Raw genomic sequence first — 17,884 nt, 5'->3', positions numbered from 1 at the left:
TCTAGGTGGTAGAGGTTGCGGGTTTGGGAGGTGCTGTCGAAGAAGCCTTGGCGAGTTGCTGCTGTGCATCCTGTGGATGGTACACACTGCAGCCACAGTGCGCCGGTGGTGAAGGGAGTGAATGTTTAGGGTGGTGGATGGGGTGCCAATCAAGCGGGCTGCTTTGTCCTGGATGGTGTCGAGCTTCTTGAGTGTTGCTGGAACTGCACTCATCCAGGCAAGTGGAGAGTATTCCATCACACTCCTGACTTGTGCCTTGTAGATGGTGGAAATGCTTTGGGGAGTCAGGAGGTGAGTCACTCGCTGCAGAATACCCAGCCTCTGACTCAAATTACTCGTGTCCTGTATCCCAAAATATTAATTTCTGAAGGTTATAGTTGTTGTTTTAACATTTTTTTATCAGTCATTCATATAAGGGCAGAAGTGAGAATGGAATTAATAAGCATAAAGATGGGGGAGGGTGGGAATTTATTTATAAACCAACAGCACTGAGAATGAAATTTGTAGGGATGAATTATTTATTTATTCTAAGAGTGGCCTATTTATTTATTTCAATACAGAGGGCAGGGTTGTGTTACTCATCTCTTTATATAGAGAACAAATGACACAGTGGGAATGAATTTAAAAGATACACTTGTGGGAAAAAGGGAATTTGTTTTGTAAAAGATAAGTTAAATGCAGGTTGGAGCTAGGAAGTGCAACGTCAATATGGAGACATGGAGAGTTATTCATTTCCAATGGTTGGGCTGGGAGAAGCAGGAATTAATTATTTATTTTTCAGAGTGGGGGATGGTAAAAATAAATTGTTGCAAAAGCCAAGATAAAAACCAAGAAGAGAGTTTAATAAAATATAAAAGAGAGCAGCAAAACACCTCCAGTTTTGGTGCTTTGAAGAGCGAAGTTTCAAAGTGGCTACTAGCCATGAAGTTGTTGCAATGAGTGAACAGGTAGCTGAAAGGCCGCCAATGAATACAGTAGAAGTGTAACAGTGCCACTGGTGGAGGAAGTGGCTATTGCAGGCATGACTTACGACCGTGTCACCTTACTCCATTGAAATTTATGTTGGAGGGTGTCACAAGATTGACTGAAGTGTTATCAATTGTTACAATTGTGGCAAACTTAAGTATTTTAATATAGATAGATGAGTTGTGATGCCTATCAATTTTTAAAATATACACTTCATTTTGTAATTTCTTCCCAAAGTTCCTACATTTTCTTTGGATCTTTCCTGGAGAAGGCAACTTCTGTTGGGCACTTTCATGGTGCTGTTTGCCCTTTGGTACCTTGCTCAAATGACCATTCTCCATGTGTGAGCTTAGACAATAAGTATCGGCAGGCTATTAGACTGCGGGTCCAATTAGCTAAGCCTAATCCTGTCCAACTTTCACCCAACATTCACATCTGTGTACTTTTTAGTAGGGGTCAGTGACTGCACAGTAATCCACCCTGAGAATCCCAACTGAACTTTTTGTTTTCCACTGTCTGTAGCTTGGGGACACTGAGGTCAGTTGTAGCGTTCCACTGCTGTGCTAGATCAGATCAGTTAACTCAGCACAGATCCAAGATTGAACATGGGACCTTTCTGCTATATTGTTTATTGCTACACCACTTAGTACATGTACTCACTGAACCATCAGGAGAACTTGTTGTTGTTTGATTTAGTTACTAGAAAAACTACAGTAATTGTATTTTTTTTTGGAAGGATAAAAATGGAGGAGGTGCTCAAACACTTGAGAAGATGAAATGTGAGCGTCTGAAAGTTCTTCAAATGAACGTATGCATAGATGAGGAGGTGCTGCAGGCCGTGGAGTTTGTAAAGAGCCAGTTGAAGGAACCTGAGAAGGGTATGCTGTGGGTTCAGTTTCACCTAGAATCTGGTTATTTCAGCAGGCTAATTTAACAAAATGTTGTTAACAGTTACTCTACTCTTTGAGAAGGAGTAAGTTTTAATATTAGTTACATACTGCTGTGCTGTTTTGGCCTAGTCAATGAGGTTCGATTTGTAGTAGCCATAGGAGGGGCCATTCTCTAAGTATTTTTTGCCTCCTTTGATCTCTGCCTATATGTGAAATTGGGCTGCTATAAGGATTTGTGGGTCTTTTGATTTGGTATTTTTGTATTTCTCTGTTTTTGTTCCAGAGCACGATGTACCCTGTGACATCTGGGTAGACACCCTTCATGAAGCTGAGGTTTCCACAAAAAATTATATGGGTGGCCTGACAGTCCAGAGCACCTCAGAGTGATCCATCACCTAAATATTTCCTTGAGTAAGCTTGTAATCAACAGTTGTTTTCTGATCATCACCAAGGTGTCACCAAATGTACTGACACTCCAAAAAATAGGACCCTAAATAACAGTCTTGCATCAATCCTAATGGAGTACCTCTATTGTACCAGTTTAACATTTCCATTTTTCATTGAAGGAATTCTGCTCTGGCTGAGCAAAACAGCTAGTTTATGCCAAAGTGTTAATGGTTCTATGATGTGGAATCGCATCCACTTAGAACCAGGTTTGGGTTGCCTAAATTCTGTTTGTGTAGAACCTTTATAACCAATAGCAAGAGGAGATAATTCTCCCATCTGCCTAGGCTGGATTCAAACCCAGGTCCCAAAGGTGGCATTGGAAAGGAGAAACAAGGGGCACAAAGAATTGGGAGAGAAAAATAGCACTAGAGCAAGAAATAGTACGCTATTAGGTTGGATCAGACTAAGAGAGAGTGTACAAGAAAGTAGCGCATGTGTGTAAACGCATGAAGCGTGGTAAACAAGGTTGGTGAGTTGCAGGCACAAATACCCACATGGGAATATGATGTTGTGGCGATAACGGAGACCTGGCTCAAAAAAGGGCAGGATTGGGCACCAAATATTCCTGGATACAAGGTGTTCAGGAAAGATAGGGAAGGGAAGAAAGGGGGGCGGGTGCGGTTGGCAGTATTGATTAAGGAGAATATTGCAGTGCTGGAGAGAGAGGATGTTCTGGAGGGGTCAAGGACAGAATCTATTTGGTTAGAGTTAAGAAACAATAGAGGTACAATTACACTAGTGGGTATATGCTAAAGGCCACCAACTAGTGGGAAGGATATAGAGGAACAAATTTGCAGGGAAATTACAGAAAAGCTATAGAGTAATGATAACGGGTGATTTCAGCCACCCTAATATAGACTGGAATAATAATAATAATAAGGGGCAAAGAGGGGGAGGAATTTTTGAAATGTGTTTAGGATAACTTTCTTAACCAGTACGTTTCTGGCCCAACGAGGAAGGAGGCATTGCTGGACTTGGTTCTTGGGAATGAGGTGGGCCAAGTGGAGCAAGTGTCAGTGGGGAAGCATTTAGGGAGCAACGATCATAGTATCATAAGGTTTACAATAGCTATGGACCATGCTAAAGTAAAAATACTAAATTAGAGGAGGGCCAATTTCAGTGGGATGAGAACAGATCTGGCCTGGGTAAATTGGAATCAAAAATTGGCAGGCAAAACTGTAATTGAATAGTGGGCGGCCTTTAAAGAGGAGATGGTTTGGGTACAGTCTAGGCACATTTCCACGAGGCAGAAATGTAGGGCAACTAAAGCCAGAGCTCCCTGGATGACAAAAGAGATAGTCAATAAGATGAAACGGAAAAAAGGGGTGTATGACAGGTGTCAGGTTGATAACACAAGTGAGAACCAGGCTGAATATAGAAAGTTCAGAGAGGAAGTGAGAAAGGAAGTAAGAGGGGCAAAGAGAGAGTATGAGAATAGACTGGCGGCCAACATAAAAGGGAAACCAAAAGTCTTCTACAGGCACGTAAACAGTAAATGGGTAGAAAGAGGAGGGGTAGGGCTGATTAGGGATCATAAAGGAGATCTACTCATGGAGGCAGAGGGCATGGCCGAGGAACTAAATGAGTACTTTGCATCTGTCTTTACCAAGGAAGAAGATGCTGCCAGAGTCTCAGTAAAGGAAGGTTTGGTTAAGATACTGGATGTGCTAAAAATTGATAAAGAAGAGGTATTTGAAAGGCTGGCTGTACTTAAAGTAGTTAAGTCACCCAGTTCGGATGGGATGCATCCTAGGTTGCTGAGGGAAGTTATGGTGGAAATTGTGGAGGAACTGGCCATAATCTTCCAAACATCCTTAGATACGGGGGGTGGTGCCAGAGGACTGGAGAATTGTAAATGTTACACCCTTGTTCAAAAAAGGATGTAAGGAAAAACCGAGCAGCTATAGGCCAGTCAGTTTAACCTCGGTGGTGGGGAAACTTTTGGAAACGATAATCCAGGACAGAATTAACAGTCACTTGGACGAGTGTGGATTGATTAGGGAATGCCAGCATGGATTTGTTAAAGGCAAATCGTGTTTAACTAACCTGATAGAGTTTTTTGATGGGGTATCAGAGAGGGTAGATGAGGGTATTGCAGTTGATGTAGTGTATATGGACTTTAAAAGGCATTTGATAAAGTACTGCATGGTAGGCTTGTCATCAAGATTGCAGCCCATGGAATAAAGGGGGCAGTAACAACATGGATACCAAATTGGCTACGTGACAGGAAACAGAGAATAGTGGCGAACAGTTGTTTTTCAGATTAGAGGGAAGTGTACAGTGGTGTTCCCCAGGGGTCGGTACTAGGACCACTGCTTTTCTTGATATATATTAATGACTTGGACTTGGGTGTACAGGGCACAATTTCAAAATTTGCAGATGACACGAAACTTGGAAGGGTAGTGATCAGTGAGGAGGATAGTGATAAACTTGAAGAGGATATAGACAGGCTGATGGCATGGGTGGACATGGCAGATGAAATTTAATGCAGAAAAATGCGAAGTGATACATTTTGGTAGGAAAAATGAGGAGAGGCAATATAAACTAGACGGCACAATTCTAGAAGGGGTACAGGAACAGAGAGATCTAGGAGTATATGTGCATAAATCGTTGAAGGTGGCAGGGCAGGTGGAGAAAGCGGTTAAAAAAGCATACGGGGTCGTGGGCTTTATAAATAGAGGCATAGAGTACAAAAGTAAGGAAGTCATGATGAACCTTTATAAAACACAGGTTCAGCCACAACTGGAGTATTGTGTCCAGTTCTGGGCACCTCACTTTAGGAAAGATGTGAAGATCTTAGAGAGGGTGCAGAAGAGATTTACTGGAATGATTCCAGGGATGTGGGACTTTAGCTACGTGGATAGACCGGAGAAGCTGGGGTTGTTCTCCTTGGAACAGAGATGGTTGCGAGGAGATTTGATAGAGATATTCAAAATCATGAAGGGTCTAGACAAAGTAGATGGAGAGAAACTGTTCCCTTTGGTGGAAGGGTCTAGAACCAGAGGACATAGATTTAAGGTGATTGGCAAAAGAACCAAAGGTGACATGAGGAAAAACTTTTTTACACAGCGAGTGGTTGGGATCTGGAATGCACTGCCCGAGGGGGTGGTGAAGGCAGATTCAATCATGGCCTTCAAAAGGGAACTGGATAAGTACTTGAAAGGAAGAAATTTGCAGGGCTACAGAGATAGGGCGGGGGAGTGGGATTAGCTGGATTGCTCTTGCATAGATGAGCCGAATGGCCTCCTTCCGTGGTGTAACCTTTCTATGATTCTATGATAGCACAACATTGTAACACTACATAGTCCAAGCACAGGGTGTGTTCATTTTTGAATTAAAAAATACAAGTTGTTGTACAGGGATAATTTTAACCCTATCGCGCCCCATCGTGGAGGGGCGGGTGGGAGTGTTGTTAAATCAGAAAATATGTCAAACCTGACCCCAACCCACCACGAACGAGCCTACTCCCAGTTTAACTGCGGCAGGTTGGGGGGCGTCCGAGCAACCCGCTCTGGAGAGGCAGGTCCATAATTATAATATTTAATTGAGGCTGTACTCCTTAGATTTTGACAGCCATTTGAAATTAGTGGCTGCAGGCCGGGTTTCCCAGGGCTCAGGAGGTGGGAGCGGCCAGATTGAGCAGGTAATTGCATTTTAGAGCACTGCTTGTGGGCCAGCACAAGCAGGAACGCTTTCCCCCCCTCCGCCCTCCAACAAATCTTCTGCCGCGATCGGCCTGCCCACCACCCGTGATCGGCCTGCTCCCCACCCACCCTCCCCAACCCGTGATCGGCTTGCCCCCCCACCCGTGATCGGCCTGCTCCCCACCCCCCCCCCCACCCGTGATCAACTTCCCCCTCCCCCCACAATCGGCCTACCCTCCCTCCCCCCCCACCACGCTGCCGACCTCCGCGCCACCTGCGTCCCTCCCTGCAATCGGCCTCTCCGCCTCCCCACCTCCGCGCGATCTGCGGCCCTCCCTGCGACCGGCTGACGCCCCCGCCCCTGCCCCGAACCACCATGCCCCGATCTTTCCCTCCCTCCCTCACTGCCGCACACCGAGCCCACCCCCACCATGCCCCGATTTTTTTTCGATTGCCAGGGACTGTCCCCAGCGCTCTCCGTCTGTGGCCTTCTACCGCAGGCTTGCAATCTGGCCAGCTGCCGGGTGGACCTCCCACCTTCCTGGCATTTCTGGGTGTCCCGGTCGCAAACATGTGCCCGTGCTCCCTTCTATCTCCCTGTAAAAATTGGGGCCCATACATCCAATCCCTTTTTTATTAATTGTATTGGTAAACAGCGATTATAACTCATCTACACTGATATCCACTGTCCAAGATAATTTTTAAACAAATACAAACACTTCAATGGACTGCTAAAGTAGATAGACTTCATTTACTTGATAACTAAAGAAACATTAACTTTGTACAACCAAATATTGAACCATCTATTTTTCTTAAACTGCAACTGGCAGTTCAGGGGTTGGCATGCAAGGCAGGTAATGAAACTCAGTGACTGGTGCAGCAGTGGGTGATACAGCAGCCATCTGAGGGATTGGCACATTTATGGGTGATGCAAACACAAAGAACGTGCCGGGTATTAGTTTGTGGATTGAATGTTGTGATTCAGTATTGGAGTTTTAGTGCAATCTATGTCCTTTGCGAGAAACTGTTGTGCAAAGTGATTGGGAATGCTAAAGATACTGCTGCTCACAAAGTTAGAAGAGGAATTGCAATGAGCAGAAATCTGCACACAATCTTTAGTACAGCAGAGAAGAGGAAGTTATCTGGTGAAAAAGGAAATGCCCATTCACAAGTCATTCAGACCTTGTAGACCTGGAAGAGATACTTGCTAAATTGTACATTTTTGCAATAGTTTTCTGTAATAATATTGATGCAACTATGACGCAGAAGAATGTCTTGCACATCAAAGAAAAGCAGTGCACCATAGCAATTTTACAGCTTTCACAGAGAAATATGGCAAGCCCCCATCTGAGCGATCCAAGCACCAGGCGATTGCTTGACTAGCACCCTGGTTCTGGCTGCAGTTGAGTATGGGGATTGACTGGTGTAATCGTTCATGGGCGTAGCACACATCCCATGTTTCGCAGAAGCCAGTCTTCCATGCAACCTTCCCTTTCAAACAATTCCTCATATTGGTTTGTCTCAGTGTGAATGAATCATAACAACTTCCTTCATTCTGTGCATTGAAAGGCATGATTTTGAGCTGCCAGTGACATGTTGAGGGAGTAGAAGCTTTTTCTGTTCTCTGGGTAATGAGGAGGTGCATGAATGAATTGAGTGCAGTTGATAATTTCCTGTACTTTGGGGTAACCTTTGCCTTTGCTGGTAAGGGCAAATTGCCTTTGCTTCTGCCGTTCATGGTCCGTGTGCAATGCACTGAACTGTTGGAACTTCCAGTGGAGAGCTCTGTCACATCACAAATACAGCAGTCCACCGTATTGCATTTGTTTCCAGTCAAGTTTTAGGTGGGTGCCTGTGTCCTAGATATTCATAGCAGTGCTTACTTCGACTTCAGCCTGGAATGTATTACTCATATTGGCCTGAGCTGCGGATCTTGATGCACTAAGCGACACAACCGTGCAATAACTTTTTTGTTCAGTTTGAGCCTCATTGGACATGGCTCCTTCATACAGAAGCAAGACTGCTAGTATGGTATCCACAAAATCCTTGGCTTCAGCTGTAAAATGTGATTCCTTACAATCAGAAGTGTACTAAGCTGGTCCATGTACCAAATATGGCTATGGTGCCCAAATAGAGAGAGAGAGAGAGTGATTCTGAGTTTCAAGGGTCTACTGTGTGAAATAAATTCTCATACCGCAGCTTCATTCATTTGGGTATGTGGGTACCTGATTTGAAAAATTGGCCCTTACAATTCAATCATTCTCTCTTCATGGGACAGTAAAGCCACATTTGGTACATAAAGCAGCTTGGTGCATTTCTGATTGAGGTAAAGACATGGCTGAAATGCATGTACACAGTTAAGGCATCACGAGTGATTATATTACATCTCATTACTTAATAAAATTCTGAGCATTATGGATCTGTACATTGAGGATGAGTTCATTGATGACTTAATTGGCACACAGGATGATTTAAACCATGTGCATTCCCAGTAGAATGTATGTATACAACTTACTGATGCTGAGAGTAAGTTTACCCTGCAAAGAAAATAGATTTGTATGTGTTTTATATGCAACTGCAGTGAAACAAATGGGGTTTGAGCACAGTGGCCACAATTGATATTGGGAGCCATGTGTGAGAGTAGGGGTTGGTTCAGAAATGCTGACACCTGCTCTGGTGGACCTGAGGATCCATCCTGTTTCGTACCATAATCTTTGTTATATACTTTTAATAGGAATTTATAGTTATGTCTAGTATTGTAACAATTTAAAAATGGCTTCTATGACAGTTTTCTGGGAGAGATTTCTGTTGTATTTGTGAAGGAGAGACTGCACGAACTGTGTGGACTTGACACTAAAGTGCTGTTGGTCTGCTCTCTGTTCATGTCTTTATCTGTAAACAGTAAGATTCAGATTGGTTGGAAAGAGATAGCAGGCGAGTGATACATTAATACACGTAAGGTTGCTTCTACGAAAGGAGATGTAATCGTTATCGCTGATAGCTGGGCCATCAAAAATATGCTTTGTTTTCAAAAGATTGTTGACGCACATTGTGTTAGAATCAGCATCCTCTGGTTAAAGCACATACAGGATGTTAGTGCCAATCAATATAGTATGTGTGCTATCCCATGCCATAGTGTCTGTTCTGATTCATGATTGACAGGATGCCTCCCTGGTGCTAGGGTCAAGGATGTCACGGAGCGGTGCAGGGCATTCTGGAGGGGGAGGGTGAACAGCCAGTAGTCGTGGTCCATATCGGTACCAGCGACATTGGTAAAAAAAAGGGATGAGGTCCTGCAAGGTGAATTTAAGGAGTTAGGAGATAAATTAAAAAGCAGGGCCTCAAAGGACGTGATCTCAGGATTACTACCAGTGCCACGTGCTAGTGAGTATAGGAACAGGAGAATAGACCAGATGCATGCGTGGCTGCAGGGATGGTGTAGGAGGGAGGGATTTAGATTCCTGGGACATTGGGACCAGTTCTGGGGAAGGTGGGACCTGTACAAGCGTGACGGGTTACACCCGAGCAGGACCGGGACCGATGTCCTCGCAGGGGTGTTTGCTAGTGCTGTTGGGGAAGGTTTAAATTAGAATGGCAGGGGATGGGAACCTGAGCGGGGAGTCAGAGGAGGGGGAAAAAACGATAGAAACAAAAGGCAAAAAGGGAAGAAGCAATAGTGGAAGGCAAAGAAAACAAGGGCGATAAACAAATAGGGCCATAGTGCAAAATAAAACTAAGATGACCAGCAATCTTAAAAAGACAAGTTTAAAGGCATTGTGTCTTAATGCGTGGAGCATTCGCAATAAGGTAGATGAATTAACAGCGCAGATAGATATTAACGGTAATGATATAGTTGCGATTACAGAGACATGGCTGCAGGGTGACCAAGGATGGGAATTGAACAACCAGGGGTATTCAATATTTTAGGAAGGACAGGCAAAAAGGGAAAGGAGGTGGGTTAGCGTTGTTAGTAAAGGAGGAAATCAATGCAATAGTGATGAAGGATATTGGCTTGGAAAATCACGATGTGGAATCTGTATGGGTGGAGCTAAGAAATACCAAGGGGCAGAAAACGTTGGTGGGGGTTGTCTATAGGCCCCCAAACAGTAGTGGAGATGTAGGGGAGGGCATTAAACAGGAAATTAGAGATGCATGCAAGAAAGGTACAACTATAATCGTGGGTGACTTTAATCTACATATAGATTGGTCAAACCAAATCGGCATTAATACTATGGGGGAGGAATTCCTGGAGAGTGTGCGTGATGGTTTTCTAGACCAATACGTTGAGGAACCAAGTAGAGAACAGGCGATCTTAGACTGGGTATTGTGCAATGAGAATGGATTAATTAACAATTTTGTTGTGCGGGGTCCCTTAGGGAAGAGTGACCATAACATGATAGAATTCCTCATTAAGATGGAGAGTGAAGTAGTTGAATCCGAAATTTGGGTCCTGAATCTAAATAAAGGAAATTACGAAAGTATGAGGTGCGAGTTGGCTATGATAGATTAGGGAACTTTACTAAAAGGGATGACAATGGATTGGCAATGGCTAATATTTAAAGAACGTGTGCAGGAATTACAACAATTATTCATTCCTGTCTGGCGCAAAAATAGAACAGGAAAGGTGGCTCAACCGTGGCTTACAAAAGAAATTAGGGATAGTATTAGGTCCAAAGAGGAGACAAAAAAAAATTGCCAGAAAATGCGGCAAGCCTGAGGATTGGGAGCAGTTTAGAATTCAGCAAAGGACAAAGAGATTGATTAAGAGGGGAAAAATAGAGTCTGAGAGTAAATTAGCAGGAAACATAAAAACTGACTGTAAAAGCTTCTATAAATATATCAAGAGAAAAAGATTAGTGAAGACAAATGTAGGACCCTTACAGTCAGTAATGGGGAACAAAGAAATGGCAGAACAATTAAACACATACTTTGGTTCTGTCTTCACAAAGGAGAACACAAATAACCTCGCAGAAATGTTAGGGAACCAAGGGTCTAGTGAGAGGGAGGAACTGAAGGAAACCAATATTAGTAAAAGAAATTGTGCTAGAGAAATTAATGGGGCTAAAGGCTGACAAATCCCCAGGGGCCTGATAATCTACATCCCAGAGTACTAAAGGAAGTGGTCCTGGAAATAATGGATGCATTGGTGATCATCTTCCAAAACTCTATAGACTCTGGAACAGTTTCTACAGATTGGAGGGGGGCAAATATAACCCCACTATTAAAAAAAGGAGGGAGAGAAAAAACAGGAAATTACAGACCAGTTCGCCTAACATCAGTAGTGCGAAAAATGCTAGAGTCTATTATAAAAGATGTGATAACAGAACACTTGGAGGGCATTAATGGGATTGGACAAAGTCAGCATGGGTTTATGAAAGGGAAATCATGCTTAACAAATCTACTGGAGTTTTTTGAGGATGTAACTAATAGAATAGATAGGGGAGAACCAGTGGATGTGGTGTATTTGGATTTTCAGAAGGCTTTTGATAAGGTCCCACACAAGAGGTTAGTGTGCAAAATTAAAGCATATGGGATTGGGGGGAATATACTGGCAGGGATTGAGAATTGGTTGACAGACAGGAAACAGAGAGTAGGAATAAAGGGGTCTTTTTCCGGGTGGCAGACAGTGATTAGTGGGGTACCGCAGGGATCAGTGCTTGGGCCCCAGCTATTCACAATATATATCAATGATTTGGATGAGGGAACTAAATGTAACATTTCCAAGTTTGCAGACGACACAAAGCTGGGGTGGAATGTGAGCTGTGAGGAGGATGCAAAGAAGCTCCAATGTGATTTAGACAAGTTGGGTGAGTGGGCAAGAACATGGCAGATGCAGTATAATGTGGATAAATGTGAGGTTATCTACTTTGGTTGTAAAAACAGAATGGCAGATTATTATCTGAATGGTGTTAGATTGGGAAAAGGGGAGGTGCAACGAGACCTGGGTGTACTTGTACACCAGTCGCTGGAAGCGAGTATTCAGGTGCAGCAAGCAGTTAGGCAGGCGAATGGTATGTTGGCCTTCACTGCAAGAGGATTTGAGTACAGAAGCAGGGATGTCTTACTGCAGTTATACAGGGCCTTGGTGAGACCACATCTGGAGTATTGTGTGCAGTTTTGGTCTCCTTATCTGAGGAAAGATGTCCTTGCCATGGAGGGAGTGCAATGAAGGTTTACCAGACTGATTCCTGGGATGTCAGGACTGACGTGTGAGGAGAGATTGGGTCAACTAGGCCTATATTCACTAGAGTTTAGAAGAATGAGAGGTGATCTCATCGAAATATATAAAATTCTAACAGGACTAGACAGACCAGATGCAGGGAGGATGTTCCCGATGGCTGGGGAGTCCAGAACCAGGGGTCACAGACTCAGGATACGGGGTATGCCATCTAGAACCGAGATGAGGAGAAATTTCTTTACTCACGGGGCGGTGAACCTGTGGAATTCTCTACCACAGAAGGCAGTGGAGGCCAAGTCATTAGATGTATTCAAGAAGGAGATAGATATATTTCTTAATGCTAAAGGGATCAAGGGATATGGGGAAAAAGCGGGAACAGGGTGCTGAGTTAGATGATCAGCCATGATCATTTTGAATGGCGGAGCAGGCCCGAAGGGCCGAATGGCCTACTCTTGCTCCTATTTTCTATGTCTATGACAGTTTTGTAGCCAGTAGCTGCCTGAATCTGGGGATAAATATTGCAAACTTTCCCAAGTTCTTTCGATCCGTTCACGCAGTTCCATTGCACGTACAGGTCGCTGCGATGAAGTAGGACACCACGGGCGCTAAATTGTGCCGTGTAGCACCCGTTATTTAGGCGCTACACGGCCTATCTGACATCCAGTGTGAGACATGCGCTGGACGCCATCTTGGTATAGGAGTTAGCGCAGGCACAGATAACGAATGCTGGAATCATGTAAAGTAGGGAGAAAATGGCTTCAGTCAGTGTGCAATGCTGGTTTAAAGTGATAGACACCATTTTGGGACTTAATGCTCAACTCAACGCACAGTCTTAACGCCAACCATCTGAACGTGTCTTAGAGTGCCTGGAGGACCCCCCACCAGCAGTATTTAAAGGGACCATGCAGGATTTACAGGTTAGTGGCTGGATTATTGCTTCTGGCTGCCGAGACATTTGTAACTGTTTTTGGAGATCTCTTAGACTTGAATAGTAGGACGCGGGGACATAGCCTAACATTTAGAGCCAGGACGTGCAGGAATGAAGTTAAGAAATGCTTCAACACGCAAAGGATGGGAGACGTTTGGAACGCTCTTCTGCAAACGGCAGTTGATGCTAGCTCACTTGTGAATGTTAAATCTGAGATTGATAGATTTTTGTGAACCAAGGGTATTAAGGGATATGGGGTTAAGGTGGGTATATGGAGTTAGGTCACAGGTCCACCATGATCTCATTGAATGGTGGAACAGGCTCGAGGGGCTAAATGCCATTGCCACTTGCTGCCTCCTGATATGCGCCACCTTCTCCTGCAAGAAAGCGGGACATGTGTCTGGGTGATGTGCCTGTCATGGTTGAATAGCTGCCATTGTGTGTGGCCTGTGAGTTGTGGGTTGGTGGCTTGCAACAGTGGTAATGTGTAAGGATGAGAGGAAACATCTGGTTGGAAGAGTTGAGTACTGATGGAAAGAGTTTGTTGGTATGTGGGTGGTGGGGGGTGTAGTGCGTGGAGCAGTTGGTAGGAGACGCCACTTGACAGTTGACCTCACTCACCTTGCCCACTCATGTCAAAGCATTGAACTTCTTCCTGCACTGCATCCATGTTCATGATACTTTGCGCCTGGCATTGACTTTGTCCCCTGCTGCCTCCCACTGCCTTTTGGATATATGTCTGGAGGGCCTCTTGCACCCCCCCCACCCTGCGGATATAGGATGTCCCTCCTTCTTTCCACCTCTTGCACCAAGTTCTCTAGTGAATCAGCAAGAATCTTGGTGCATGCACTCTCGCAGGCCTGGTACCAACTGAGATGAGCAGATTGGTGAGGTCTGGAGTGCAAATTGGAGGATGTGGCATTTAGTAGTGCGCAACCTTTATTCAGTGTTTTAACATAACTCATCAGTGTGTAAACATAGGGATGGGACCTGTGTTTTACATGTGCGATGTCAGATCAGACATCTGTGCAGACGGTAGACTGTTATTTTCAGCAAATAACAGGTACCAGCTACCTTTAAGAGATTTCTAAGAAACACCCTCCCTTTAAGAGATTGAGCTCCCCCTGGTGGTGGAAAGTGCGAATTGCATTGATTCCATGTGAAAGGCCTGGAATGGAACGCTGATTGCAGGTGAGTCCTCGGGCCGGCTGAAACTCGCGTCCTGCCTGCACAGGGGTCATTGGGTGCGGGGTAATAGTGCATCACGCTACCTGCGCCCAGAAACGGCTCTTACCAATTTTTTTCCCCCTATGAGTGCAATGTGGTGCTTCCAGAAAAAGCACCTCAAAAAATATTCCTTATTTTGTTGCGAGAAAAAATTGTTTAAAATAACACCGAGAATTGAGGGCTGTTCTGTTACTTTTTAATGTGCTGATTTATTATTGCTTATGTATAATTTAACATTTTAATAAGCACAAATTAGCCTCAACTATATGGTTTGTCCAGTGTTTTCTGCCAGTTAGGAGAGATCTCAGCCACATCGTGAGTGGGCTGTATTATTTCTGGTACCTACTCTAGAGGCACAAGGTTTCATTGTTCACCTTGTGTCACTCCACCCCAGATAGGTCAAGTTTTGGTTTGCCCATGAAATCTGACTTTTGTGCAAGCAAGTATAGGCATACATGCACAGAATATCTTAGTTGGAAAACTATTTTTGAAAGAAATAAAGTTTCATTATTAGTAAACCCATTTGCATTTTTTCCACTTCTTAGTCATTCTCTCAACCGTCAAGCAATATTCAGACTGTGTGTAATATATTCCTTCTGGTTCTACCTGCAACAAATGTAGGCCAGTCATAGAGCATGTAGATAATGACATGCTTTTGGAGGAATCCTCCGATTCACATGACATAGCCGTGTGTGAAGCTGGCAGTGATTGGAGTCAGCTATATTCCCCCCTGCCCAAGGTATCCGGCTCTTTAAGCTGTGTTTTTTTTTAATATAAAGCAGGAGGTAGAATGATTGAGGGGATGGAGGTATTGGATTATGAAGAGCGATTATGTAAATTGGGCATGTTCTCATTGGAAAAGAGATGGTCGAGAGGTTATTTGATTGCTGTTTTTCGGATTCTAAAGGGACCAGATAATGTAGACCCTGACAAGCTGTTTCACCTTATCCAGAATAATAGAACTTGAAGGCCTGCATTTGAGGGGGGTAAATTCAAAACTAATCTACGGAAACAATATTTCAGTGAGCGAGTGGTCATTGTATGGAGCAGACTCCCTAGGTGGAAGCAGTTAATAATGATTCATTCAAATTGCATAGATTTCCTTCAGAAAATAACATTTTGGGATACAGTATATGAGTAATTTGAGACATGACATGTGGTAAGTATAACATGCTTGGGAGGAACAGATGACTTTGGACCTACGGTTCCCAAAGCTCTTCATGACTAGGATTTTCCTTGCATCATTTCTGGGTCTGTTGTAGACTAATTGATTGAGATTGATTGCTATGATTAGTTTAAAAACTCCATTATTGTTGTATCATGTGACTACCAGGATGGTAGAAGGTGAACTAGATGGACTTTGGTCTTTTGTTGCCTAGCAGTTCCTATGTTCCTATGTAAAGAAACAGCTCTGTTGAGCTCCATCGGGACTGACCTCAGCTCACTTGTTCTGTGTTTTCTTATTTTCTCTTTGCTTTGCCTGATGACTTTTCCATGGAGCACAGTGAAGTACAGACAAACAATCCTTAATGATGCAAACTTATCCTGCAAGCTGAGCCAGCCACCTGGCTAACACAAATAATAATATGCCAGCACATAAGGTACTGTTGAGAGGTAGTTTATCATCAGGCTGAGAAGTATTAAGAGGAAACTCTAAAGACTTCACTCTGTTACTAGTAAGTTTAAGTTTGTATGTTTTTACTTTTTCCCCTTTGGAGTGCTTCTGCACTGCATGCTCTTTATTTACTGTTGAAGACTTTTTGTTCACTTCTAGAACTGTCTTTAGTCAGCTGCAAAACCCATGGCAGCAGAGATCTATTGATATACAGGGGGGTTGTAGCTTGCAGCTGGCCTAGAAATACTGCACCTTAAACAGACATTCCCTGGATGTTTAGACTCAGTGGTTGACACATACCGGTGCTGGATAGATTGAGTGTATGTGCAGAGTAAGCAGCCGGATTCCCACATGCCCAAGCGAGTCACTGTGTGGCAGTGAAGCTGATGGCATTAGCAGGAGTTGGGCTCCAGGAGTGACAGCTATGCAGTGTTTACACTAAGTGGTGGAAACATAAAAACAGATGTTCGTGACATTCTGTCCTTGCCAAATTGATCTGTCTAACAAACATTTTGGACCTCCTTCCAGAAGGCATGACGCTGTCACAGTTTAATAAAACGAGAGGTAGAAGGAATGAATTAGAGCGGCTTAAACTAGATCTCATTTCTTTCTGTTTTAAAATGAAATGAGGTTGCATACAGTACAGAAACATTTTCCATCTTTTTCATTTCCTGGTGGAGAAAATTTAAAAATCCTCCTTGTAATGTTTAAGTATTCAGTTGGATGATATTGTGTGTTGGGTGGGGTGAAAACACTGTTGGCGGAGCGGGAAGGGGCATGCTGGGTGGGGGGGGGGTCCCATAACCAACCTCTCTGTGCCCCCAAATGCCAACGCCAGTTCTGCTTACTTCTCCATGTTTATCCTTTGCCACTTTCCTCCTCCTGCAGTTTTGACCAAAGTTCTTCATTAGTCGGTGAAGCAAAAGCCTCAGAAAGGGAGTGGAATGTGAGAATTCAAACAGCAAGCATAGGTGATATTTATATCTGATCAGATTTATATCTGAAATGGTGAAGATCAAATTACATTTTTTGCCAGGAAACTTTAGAATGGTATAGAACTGCAGGTCAGCTTTAACAGTTTTTTAAAAGTGACATTTCCTTAAATTTCCATTGTATGTTACACAGAGGGACTGTAAGAGGATAATAGATGTGATGCATGAACAGCCTATATGTCCATATTGTACTGATCAAATGCATTGTGTACTTTGTCCAGGACTCTGGGGTGTGGTGAACAATGCTGGCATTTCAACCTTTGGGGAAGTGGAATTCACAAGTGTGGCAAGTTACAAGGAAATTGCAGATGTCAACTTGTGGGGAACTGTTCGGGTAACTAAGGCCTTCCTCCCCCTCATCCGGCAAGCTAAGGGTGAGTATTACTGGGTTCCAGATCTCAGATAATTGTCAACTAGTGACTACCTCATATGAAAACCTACATAAACACAAAGTTCACCTAAAAACTTAACCAGGCATCGCTTGTGGAAGGAATCCAGTCCTCATTACTGTACATGTTGTGTCAGTTGCCTTCCCAGATTTCTAGCCTCTATTTTATTAATAATGCAGTTTGATATTTCTATATACTTTACGAAAACTTGCAGCAGTGTTTCCTTGTCCATCAAAAAAGAGTAGTGAGGATATCCCACTTTAGTTAGAAGTTTTGTACCAGTCCTATACTTGAAAAGTCCAAAAATATATGGATTTCCACAGTTTATGAAATTAGAACTGTGTCTGGGCTTCAGATACTTTGTTCTTAAAAATTCCTGAAGATGGCTGTCCTTTTAAAGGTGTTCTAATTACGCAACTACTGTTCTCTGAGCCCCTCTGTATTGGCCAGATAACCTTTTATCCCTCAACTGTGTGAAAGTCATGAAATGTGAGCTGCTGTGCAGTGGTCATGCAAATTCTTCTGTGATGGGGGTCACTTGGGGCTGTCTGGCAGGCAGGAGCTCTTGAGCTATTTCTTGGCTTAGTTAGTATGCAGCTTACTTCAAG

The 17,884-nt window shown here is 43.6% G+C and overlaps 1 protein-coding gene across 1 annotated transcript in view; it reads left to right on the top strand.

Annotated features, from left to right (window-relative positions):
- bdh1 (3-hydroxybutyrate dehydrogenase, type 1) overlaps positions 1–17,884 on the top strand; it is a 51,670-nt gene that overhangs the window by 28,239 nt on the left and 5,547 nt on the right. The window contains exons 3-4 of the mRNA XM_067995118.1: positions 1,703–1,844; positions 17,109–17,261. Of these exons, the coding sequence (XP_067851219.1) occupies positions 1,703–1,844; positions 17,109–17,261 (295 nt within the window). The remainder of the gene's footprint in view (positions 1–1,702; positions 1,845–17,108; positions 17,262–17,884) is intronic.

The sequence above is a fragment of the Heptranchias perlo genome, chromosome 13 (assembly GCF_035084215.1).
Source record: "Heptranchias perlo isolate sHepPer1 chromosome 13, sHepPer1.hap1, whole genome shotgun sequence".
Classification (NCBI taxonomy): domain Eukaryota; kingdom Metazoa; phylum Chordata; class Chondrichthyes; order Hexanchiformes; family Hexanchidae; genus Heptranchias; species Heptranchias perlo.
This window is presented reverse-complemented; position numbering and strand designations above follow the sequence as displayed.